The sequence below is a fragment of the Pituophis catenifer genome, unplaced genomic scaffold (genome assembly GCF_029215685.1).
Source record: "Pituophis catenifer annectens isolate HBS135680 unplaced genomic scaffold, rPitCat1.0.hap2 SCAF_7, whole genome shotgun sequence".
NCBI lineage: Eukaryota > Metazoa > Chordata > Lepidosauria > Squamata > Colubridae > Pituophis > Pituophis catenifer.
The window spans coordinates 22,241,203-22,251,512 of record NW_027256887.1 but is presented as its reverse complement, the minus strand read 5'-3'; the positions used below and the strand labels follow the sequence as shown (position 1 = coordinate 22,251,512).

Sequence of the window (10,310 nt, the reverse complement as noted above, 5' to 3'; positions counted from 1 at the left end):
GCAAACAGCCTGGTTAACTTCAGCACATTATCGCAGCCTGATTCAGCATGAGCAACTGATTGGCGGTTGGATTGGATTCCCGGAATACTGCCAATCAGCTGTTCCAGGCTGCGGGGATCGCCACAACACATTGCCACCGATTGTCACCTCTGTGTGTTGCATTTTCAGCTTCCGCATGCCCCATTTTTGGCCTCTGTGCGTCGTATTTTCAGCCAGTTCCAGGCAGCAGGGATTACCACCACCACTGATCCCCGTCACCTGGAACTGGCCGAAAATGCTACACACGGAGGCCAAAAAGACGATGTGCGGAGACCAAAAACATGACGTGCAGAAGTGGCAATCAGTGGCGATGTGCTGTGGCAATCCCTGCAGCCTGGAACGGGTCTAAAATGGAGCGTGTGGAGGCTGAAAACGTGATGCATGGAGGTAGAAAAACGGCCAAATGGTGGGCACTGGTGGGTGGACGGGGCTTCGGCAACATTCGGTGTATAAGATGCACAGACATTTCCACCCACTTTTATGGGGGGGGCATGGCCAGCTTGACATCACTCGTGTCGGGGGCACCTGTGGTGGCCTGAGTGCTTTGCCAGTGAAAATGGGCTACCAAGCTCCGTTTTCAGCTGCAATGGCGTCCTGCAATCCTCTGCCAGTGAAAACGGAGCTCACGAGAGACACACGTGGCCCTCCCAAGCTCCATTTTCACTGGCAGAGGCACCATGGGCCAGTCCTTTGCTGCTTCCAGAGTGGCTCAGCGGGCGAGATCTAAGCACCCTGCGGGCCGCATCTAGCCCCCGGGCCTTGAGTTTGACACCCCTGAACTAGATAGTAGCTAGCTTGCATCCAGAAGCCAAGTGGCTATCGCTGCAACTCACAGAGTAGCAATGGTACATTATTATCCGCACCACTGCATTGTGGATCAGCTGTAGCCATTGCTATAGGACCATTACTGACTACCTGAAGAGCCTCCTGGTTCAGGGACAAATACAGTTGGTACAACAGATAGATTGTGCAAGAATCTTCCTGCCCCTTGCTGCCACCTATCCTGAACAGGAACTGTGAGTCTTAAGGGGAAAAAAAATCTAGATTGTATACCAGTGCTGAATTGAGAATATCTGCAGTCAATAATTTTGCTAGGATTAAATCTGAACTCATTTCTCCCTATACAGAGCCGTGTAGCCTCTTGAAGGAAGAAGACTTTGCCAGAGACATGCAAGGACTGTTACCTAGGAAAAAGTGGCTGAAGCATAATTTCTTGGTCTGGGCTATCTAGTGGGGTTGACATCTCCAGACACTAGGACATTGGCAGTGTGTTTTGGTCAGCCTATAATCACATGTACAGTCAAGTATCATTTGTACTCATGGTTGATCTTGTCCAGTTTCCTCAGATAGATATTAGAATGAGAAGGTTGAGCTGCAGGCATCTCACAAATGAGGCCTTGGACCTGATTGTCAAACCAACTGGAACTGGCCACAAAGAAAGGAGAATCTTTACAAAGTATTTCCCTACCCCCTCCAACATCCTTGGAGGCAGTCCAGAAGAACATAATGATAAATATCAAAAGATCCTGACAAATCAAGGAGAAGCTGGACAATACTATCATTCCTATCTCATGATTAATGCTGTCTCCATGCTATGCTCTGATGTGAAACTTGAGTGTCAGGGTTTGAAAGGACATCAAATTGATGACCTAAATTAAGGGTGCTGAGAAGATAAATGATTGCAGTATGCTACTTGTATTGCTATTTTTCTAAGCTGCTTGTACTGCAATGCCCTTTTGTGCCAACGTTCTTGTTCTATTGTTTTCATCACCAAGATTCTATCTGTGTTTCACCAAAGTTCTCTAAAGATGAGGTTAAACAGAAGTGACTTCATACAAGATGTTTAAGAAAGTTGTGTCTTCTTCTCACACTGTGACTTAAAAAGTGTTATACATGAGAATATAATGATAAATTGCAGAATTAATCTAATCTGATGTTGCAGCATATCTTTGTAAGTAAAATGGAGTACCAGTTTGGGTTGCTCATCTACTTCAGGGGGAATGTTTTGAGTGATAACACCAGAGTAATTTATTTTAGTTTATGTATAGAATAAAATGCCGAAGTTCATGTTTATCTATTTTTCAATACACTAAATATAGAATACACAGTTAAAAATTTGGATGGGGTGGGGAAAAGCTACAGGTTCCATGTGAATGTTGACACAAGCAAACCATTAATATGGACTTGATAACTAATACCTTATTTATTATAGTTCTATTATGTTTAGCAATTATCATCTATTTTATAGGAAACGAGAATTCACACATCTAGGGATTAAAGTGTACAGTATCCTGCAGTACTTTGTATGATCAGAATATTCTAATCTGAGAAATACATAAATTGGGAAATAGTACATACTCAGCTGAGAAATTGGTAGGAAAACAAAGATTATAGCAACCCTCCCCACCATATGAACCCTACTCAGCAGCTAGTCTCATGATCTTTAGAGCAGGGCCTTGTGCAAATCTCCAACTCTTGACTTCACATGGCTTCATTTGACTGCTTGGCTCAATCTGACTTCATTCAGATGCTCAATATGGTCTCCTTAAATAAAAATCCTTACTGCAGATAGAATGAGACCACATTAAATAGTATTCCCTTTTAAAGAGCCCTATTTTTCTCATACAACTAAGATCAGGGAAGAAGTCAAGTGAAGTGCCCTATGGAAGACAGGTGGTAGCAGAACTAATTATAAACCAGGAGCATCAGAGTAGAAATAGGTTAAATCCAATGGGCTTCCTGGAGAAGAGACATGAAACCTCCGCCTTTCATCCTCTGGGCACAGTTGGACCACTAAACTCTAATTTTATTAGAGATCTGATCTGGTTTAGCTAGATAAAATTCTTTATTACAATTAGACTGAAACCACATTTAATTGAACAATGGTTTAAACCATTGGTGTCAAACTCGATTGTGTCATGTGACGTATCGTAATGTATCGTGACATTTTTTGCCTTTGTGGAGCTGGGGTGGGCATGGCTTGTGCATGATGCATCCGGCCTGCGGGCCGTTAGTTTGACAGGCCTGGTCTAAACAAAGAGGGGAAAAAAACAGAATGCGCAATGTTATTTTGATAAATACAAAACATAAAATAAGTAAATAAAAAGTCAAGGGCCCTGTTAATAACAACAATAAAATCCACAATTTGTTCATAATTTCCATATGTCAGAAGAATGGATAAAGTTACACCTGCTGTCATTAACAAAACAATAAATTCTGTCAAACTTGAAAAAAATATGATTCTTGTTCAGTTATCTAAGTTTGTCGAAGTTATTCTAAGATGTTTTTTTTTGTAACAAAGCAATTGAAAACACCTTTTTAAAATCCTCAAATAAATGGTTAAGTTTTCAAAACATTTTCAACATTGAGTATTAATTAATTTGGCTTCCCAAAGTAAATAGACAATCAGCTCTTTATTTTTAAATGAGGCATTAGATCATATAAATTGATTTAACAATACTAGCTTTGGAGAATATCTGACTCATAATTTGTAGTCATTCTAATATCTCTTATAACATTGTGCCAGAAGAGGACTACCTGATCCCTTCTGTGTACAGCTCACCAATGTCTTCAAGAGTGATTGTGTGGGATTTATTCATCAATGTTAATTGCCTTTTTCAATTGTAACTCTTGGTTAGAGGCAGAAAGAAAACTTTGATTTTCATAATGATTGCTATTTTGCTTCAACTATTACATTGCCCAAATTAGTATCCCAAACCATTCAAACCATAAGAGCGATTCATCATTTCAGTTTAAAAATGGCCTATAGATTTTTGACATTATTCCTTTTGGTTGTGCCAAATAATTTGATACTAAATTCTCGAAGATTTATTTATTAAATTGATTTGTTGACCATCAATTATCAAGTGACTCTGCAAAGATAATGCAGGGATAAACTCCAATTCCTAACTACTACTTTATCCAGTTCTGCATTAATCCAGTATTCAATCTTGTTCTTCCCATGTTGCCTGGTATTGGTATAACAATCATTTATCCCATAAAAGTTGTAATTTCTCAATAATTTTAATTGTTAATCCATTTTGATTCTCCCACTTGAAAAAACAAAAGCATTAGCTGTGCTAGAGGGGAGATGAGACTAAAAACCACATTAAATTGTCCTCTGTCAATACAAAGGTCTAATCCCATCTTTTATTCAAGGCAGTTTAAGCCCATTGCTTTTTTTTGCCCTTCTTATGTTTCAAAGGAGTCTTTACACTATATTTTTTTTTGGTTTTGGTTGGCATCTCTTCTCTGAAAACTTTGGCTCTTGCTGCTTACAGTAAGAGCTAATGACGGTGGGCTCTATTTGTGTTGATATAGAAATTATATTGCAATTATTTTATTTGAATTAATATATTGATTTTACCTGTCTAACTAATTAGATCAGCATTACATTAAACACCCTTTAAATATGATCATAAATAATTGATTAATTCAACTTTGGTTACCTTTTAATAAATAGTATGAAAATCTAGCTGTCTACCATATCTTCTGCAACTATGAATTTCTGTCTTTTCTTATCATCACTGTACTTTTCCTGTTTTTCTTTCCCTCCCTCAAGGAACTAAAAGTATCAGTAAAACTGCGTATTATGTGTCATCTATGGATTAAATGCCTGGCAACTTGGATATTACTGAAGAGATTTAATGGAGTTCATGTTATGCAGACCAAAGCTCCAATGTATCCTAACGAACCTTTCCTTGTGTTTTGGAATGCACCTACTACCCAATGTCAGCTGCGTTATAAGGTGGATTTAGATCTCAAGACTTATCACATTGTACCAAATGCCAATGAGACTTTAAGTGGGTCTGCTGTGACAATATTTTATCCTACCCAGTTGGGGGTCTATCCCCATATTGATGACCATGGGCATTTCCTCCATGGGATTATACCGCAAAATGAAAGCCTCACCAAACATCTCAGAAAAACAAAATTGGATATCAACCGAATGATCCCACTGAAGAAATTTCATGGACTTGGAGTCATTGACTGGGAAAACTGGAGACCCCAGTGGGATAGAAACTGGGGTAGTAAAAATGTTTACAGAAACAGATCTATTCAATTTGCTAGAGAGTTGCATCCAGAATTGTCTGAAGCTGCAATCAAGAGATTAGCTAAGCAAGAATATGAAAAAGCTGGGAAGAGTTTCATGAGAGAGACACTTTTAGTAGCTGAAAATATGCGACCAGATGGATATTGGGGCTACTATCTATATCCAGATTGCTATAATTATGATTATAAGAAAAAACCTGACCAATACACAGGCAAATGTCCAAATATTGAAATTTCACGGAATGATCAACTACTTTGGCTTTGGAGAGACAGTACTGCCCTTTTCCCTTCTATATATCTTGAAATCATATTGAAATCAAGTGCTAATGCTTTGAAATTTGTGCACCATCGCCTTAAGGAATCAATGCGCATTGCTTCCATGGCTAGGAAAGATTATGCCTTGCCTGTTTTTGTATATGCCAGGCCATTTTATGCATATACCTTTGAACCTTTAACAGAGGTAAGGTATTGGGGTGTATGAATCTCAGAATCAATGTCTGTTGACAGCTTACACTACATATTTATTAGAACTCCATCCAGTTCATACCCATTAGCATGTTTTATTTTCTCCTTTTGAACACTGGCATAGGAGAAGTCCAACATGGGTAATTTTGTTGCATGTCAGATTCTACATGTAATCAGGAATCATGACTGGTTAGAATCCTTAATTTTAAAGGATCCTAAGTAAACAGAGTAGGTCTATTTTACATCATTATCAACCACATGATCATGGGAAAGGAATAGTTCAATTCAATTCAATTCAAATCTTTATTGTCAGTGCACAACATATTACAATGAGATTGGTTGAGCTCCCTCAGTGCACCCCCCCAACACAATACAATTTACAGTAAAGACAGAAAATCCCTAACCCAATAAATCATATTAACAAAACACCCAATCCTATTGCACCAGTCAGCAGGTAAAATCCCACATCCCTCAGGTGTTCCTTGAACTGCATGCATGTATACGTTGACAATTGGAATGTTACTCTATGATACAAATCTGAATATGGATAATGTCCAACCTATTTTCATAATTCAATGTACTATCTTAGGCTTGAATTACATATTGGCAAGGCTGATCTTAAATAGTTTATGTCTGTTACATAGCAGCTGAGCCAGTGGTGGGTTCCTCCCGGTTCCGCCCAGTTCCGCCGAGCTGGTAGCGGTGATGATATGACTATGACATCACCGAACCGGTTCTGCCCCCCCTGCCCCCCGCCTCCTGCCCCCTCTGCATTATTCTTACCTCTTATTTGGCCCCACCCCCAATCTATTGCTGCCTCCTGAGTCCCAGCTGATCGGCTAGAGGGAAAAAAACTGTTTAAACTCTTGCCACGGGGCTTCAAAGGGCCCTACAGCTGATCAGTGTTAAAAGAAAACAAATGAGTAGACCGGTGCCTGCAAAAATAAATGGGTAGACCGGTACAGCTCTGCAAGTAGTTAAAAGCCTGGTAGACCAGTACCTCTGCTAAATCCTAAAGAATTGTCACATGACCATCAAGCCTCACCCACAAAATAAGCCATGCCCACAGAACCGGTAGTAAAACATTTTAGAACCCACCCCTGAGCTGAACCCTGCATAGACTATAGTGGCATTTCCCTCCTTCTTTTCCTTCTAGTGTGTAACGTTTTATTTTATTAGCAAAAACCTCAGTAGCAATCATTTTAAGAGTCCCAATACCACATTTCAAAATTACTAATGCACTTACTGGTTCAGGAATCAGATATTTTTGGAGATACACTCTCAGCAGAGAATTATAGGCAATTTTCTGAACACAGCATTTGAATGTAAAGGAATCTCCAACATACTATAGTATAAAGTCCACATATTTAACATATTATAACTCAGGAGGGTCCTAATTTGGCAACTTCTTGGCTGGGGAATTCTGGGAGTTGAAGTGGACAAGTCTTAAAGTTGCCAAGTTAGGACAAAACCTGGCTTGATAAGCTGAAAAAGTCTCATACCCAAGAAACCACACAATATTTTTTTTACTGGGAGGATGCATCCTTGTTGACTTTTAGCCAGGCATTTGACAGCGCTAGCTAAAATTTAGGGTGCTAAATTTTCTTGCAGTTGGGCCAAACAGGTCTTCTGTTTAAACAGTTTTTAATCACAAATACACCCCCCTCCCCAAATAAGAGGTAGGGGGAATGACTGTTTATTATCAGTGTGTGATGCTCTATTAAAATATCCCTATTCATTGCCTTACTTTCCAGGAAGACTTGGTGACTACAATTGGTGAAACAGCGGCCATGGGGGCAGCAGGAATGGTCTTTTGGGGAAGCATGCAATATGCCAGTACCATTGTAAGTTAGTGTGGGTGACCAAAATGCCCATAAGCCATATTCATTAGAATTCTTGAGACCCCTCCCTTCCTTTTATGTCAACCTTTACAGCTTGTACTAAGTGGTCCAGGAACTGATAAAGAGTTTGGGATTCTTAGGGGATTATCAACCATGTCCAATCACAGGGTGAAAACATCTTATTAAATACAATAACTATCTTCAATTTCTGCAATAATATTCAGAAAGCAATTAATGGAATGAAAAGATTTGTAGCATCATTATTCTAATGTCTTCACTGGCACAGAAAAATAAATATGGAAACTACCCAAGTGTACTTTACCTAAGAAATCACATTACTTTTCTGCCCTTTGTTAGTAATGAACGGACAATTGGATAACATGTTACTAGTGACACCAGTCCTAAAAACTGATCATTTCTCTTTTATTAACTGAAGCAGTTGATAAAAAGGATAAATTTTCTGCCACCCCTCCAAAAATATATTCTCAGAGATAAGAGTAATAAACAGGAGCAGTCTGTAGTATTTGGAGGAAGGAGAAAGAAGACATGGTGCTTAAGGTCACTCTTTTAACTTATTCAAGAGCATTGGTTTCCCTGTGCTATTAGCAGTGAAAGACCAATGGTCTGCAGTAGAAAAGGCATCAAAGTTATTGCCTGCACAATTATTTTTATGATGAGAATGTCCCTATGGCTATTCACACACCAGTATGTGTATTGGTAATATGGCTCTGTGACCTCATGGGGGAGCCCAGAAGAACATGCAGCTGTGGGGCTGGTTGGTGCTCTGAGACCTTTCCTTTCACCTTTGAAACAGGGTTTAATCATCTTTGTTTCCTTTTAAATTTTCCTCTCTGAGTTCCTCTCTGAGGGAGATGGGTGATTCAAAAATGTGATAAATAAATAAATATGTATGTATGTATGTATGTATGTATGTATGTATATGAATTTAATGAAATGTTTATCTGTAGCCTGATTGTAGTTTTCTACAATCTTTAGCCCAGAGAAATAGATGTGGCTTTCTGGATACAAAAGCTATTTAAATGGCATTAATGATAAAAGAAAGTTGTAATGAATCTAATTTCAAATAAAGATATAATTAAATGGACATGGAACTCTTGGTAACTATATCATATATATCATATATATATATATATATATATATATATATATATATATATCTTTTTTCTTTTTTCATAGGCTTTTATGTGCATATTCTTTCTAGCCAGGTTTTACCTGGCTAGAAAGAATATGCACATAAAAGCCTATGAAAAAAGAAAAAAGATACATTATGCCTTTTACAGGGAGGATAATTGGGAAGTGGGTGTGGCCCACTGATGACGCCTTAAGAGGTAGAAATAGCTATCTGGGTCTCCCAGGAAGCAACACAGAGTTGCAGTTTGTCAGCAGAAAAAGGGCCCAAGAACTTGTGAATGAGATTTCACAGAACCTAGGGCTGAAGAACAACTAAGTTTACATAGGTAAAACCTGGCTAGAAAGAATATATATATATATATATATATATATATATATATATATATATATATATATATATATATATAATATCAAAACCAGTGATGGGTTGCTACCAGTTCGCACTGGATTGGACCAACTGGTAGCGGCGGTGGCGGGAAGCTCTGCCCACTCGCCCAGACGCTTCTGCACATGTGCAGAAGTGTTGTGTGTGTGCGCGAGCACGCACACACAAGCAAACCAGTAGCGGCAGGTTTTGAAACCCACCGCTGATCAAAACCAATTATCATTCTACTAAAGTCATTGTCTTATAGGTGGCCTCCTATAGTTTAGTGGCTACAGAAAGAAATATAAATCTCAGGCTGTAAAATGTTTACAGTTCTACTACATGCAATCATTTTCTGCATATGTATTTCTGCTTATAAATTTATATCCCAACAGTTATCAAACTTTGCCATTGCCTCTTTTTTTTGGTCAGACTTTGAATGCAAGGAGAAAGGAGTTGGTTCCCCTTGGAAAGAAATGGGGTGGGTGGAAGTGGATCTTGACTGGCACTACCAAAATCCAGCCACAGATGTTTTCTGTTTTTCAAGCTTTGCTTTTCCAATACTTAGTTCCAAGGGGTTTAGAATTTAATAATAGTAAAGTAAGACTAACTTTTCAGGATTGTTTTGAATATGACAGAATGCTTTTTGGATCTTCTGAACAATTATCAATGGAGGTCTTAAGTTTTGAAGTATGCCCAATTCTCTGGATATAAGCTCCAGTGAATTCAATTGGACTAATTCCTGAGTAGATATATTTTATATTCTATAGTAATGCAAAAATCAATTATCATTCTTTGTTTTATTTTAGGAAACCTGTCAAAAAGTGAAAGAGTACATGAATGGTCCATTCGGACATTATATCATTAATGTGACTTCTGCAGCCAAGATTTGTAGCCATGTCCTTTGCAAGAAAAAGGGAAGATGTGTTCGTAAACATAATGATTCAAATGCCTTTTTGCACTTGTTTCCTGAAAGTTTTAGGATCATGGTGCATGCCAATGCAACAGAGAGGAAAGTGACTGTGAAAGGAAAACTGGAGTTGGAGAATTTGAGGTACTTAAGAAATAAATTTAAGTGTCAGTGTTACCAACACTGGAAAGGACTATATTGTGAAGATCATTCTATAAAAGAAGGAAATTAAATATAAGGAAATTAAATGCAGTGAAGAGTCTTTTATTTACTCCCAAACAAAAGAAAATTGTCATACAGATCACAAGACAAAGATATCCAACTTTGGAGGGCAGAGCTGGCATTGCAACAGTATGACGGGTGATCTTGAAGCTCCAAGATTGCTGTCGATATCTTCGTCACTGGACGGTCCATTTTCGGACCTCATAATCCCATAGAGATAGTGGAGGGCACATTCTGTTGATTCCAGGGATACCGCAAAGTCCCT

General features: G+C 38.6%; 1 protein-coding gene across 1 annotated transcript; it reads left to right on the top strand.

Annotated features, from left to right (window-relative positions):
• Nucleotides 1-1,972: 1,972 nt before the first annotated feature.
• Nucleotides 1,973-10,055, top strand: LOC139319281 (hyaluronidase). Its single transcript, XM_070947068.1, has 4 exons — nucleotides 1,973-1,990; nucleotides 4,601-5,551; nucleotides 7,311-7,400; nucleotides 9,723-10,055. Exons 1-4 carry the CDS (start codon nucleotides 1,973-1,975, stop codon nucleotides 10,053-10,055), a joined length of 1,392 nt encoding a protein of 463 aa, XP_070803169.1.
• The last annotated feature ends 255 nt before the right edge of the window (nucleotides 10,056-10,310 follow it).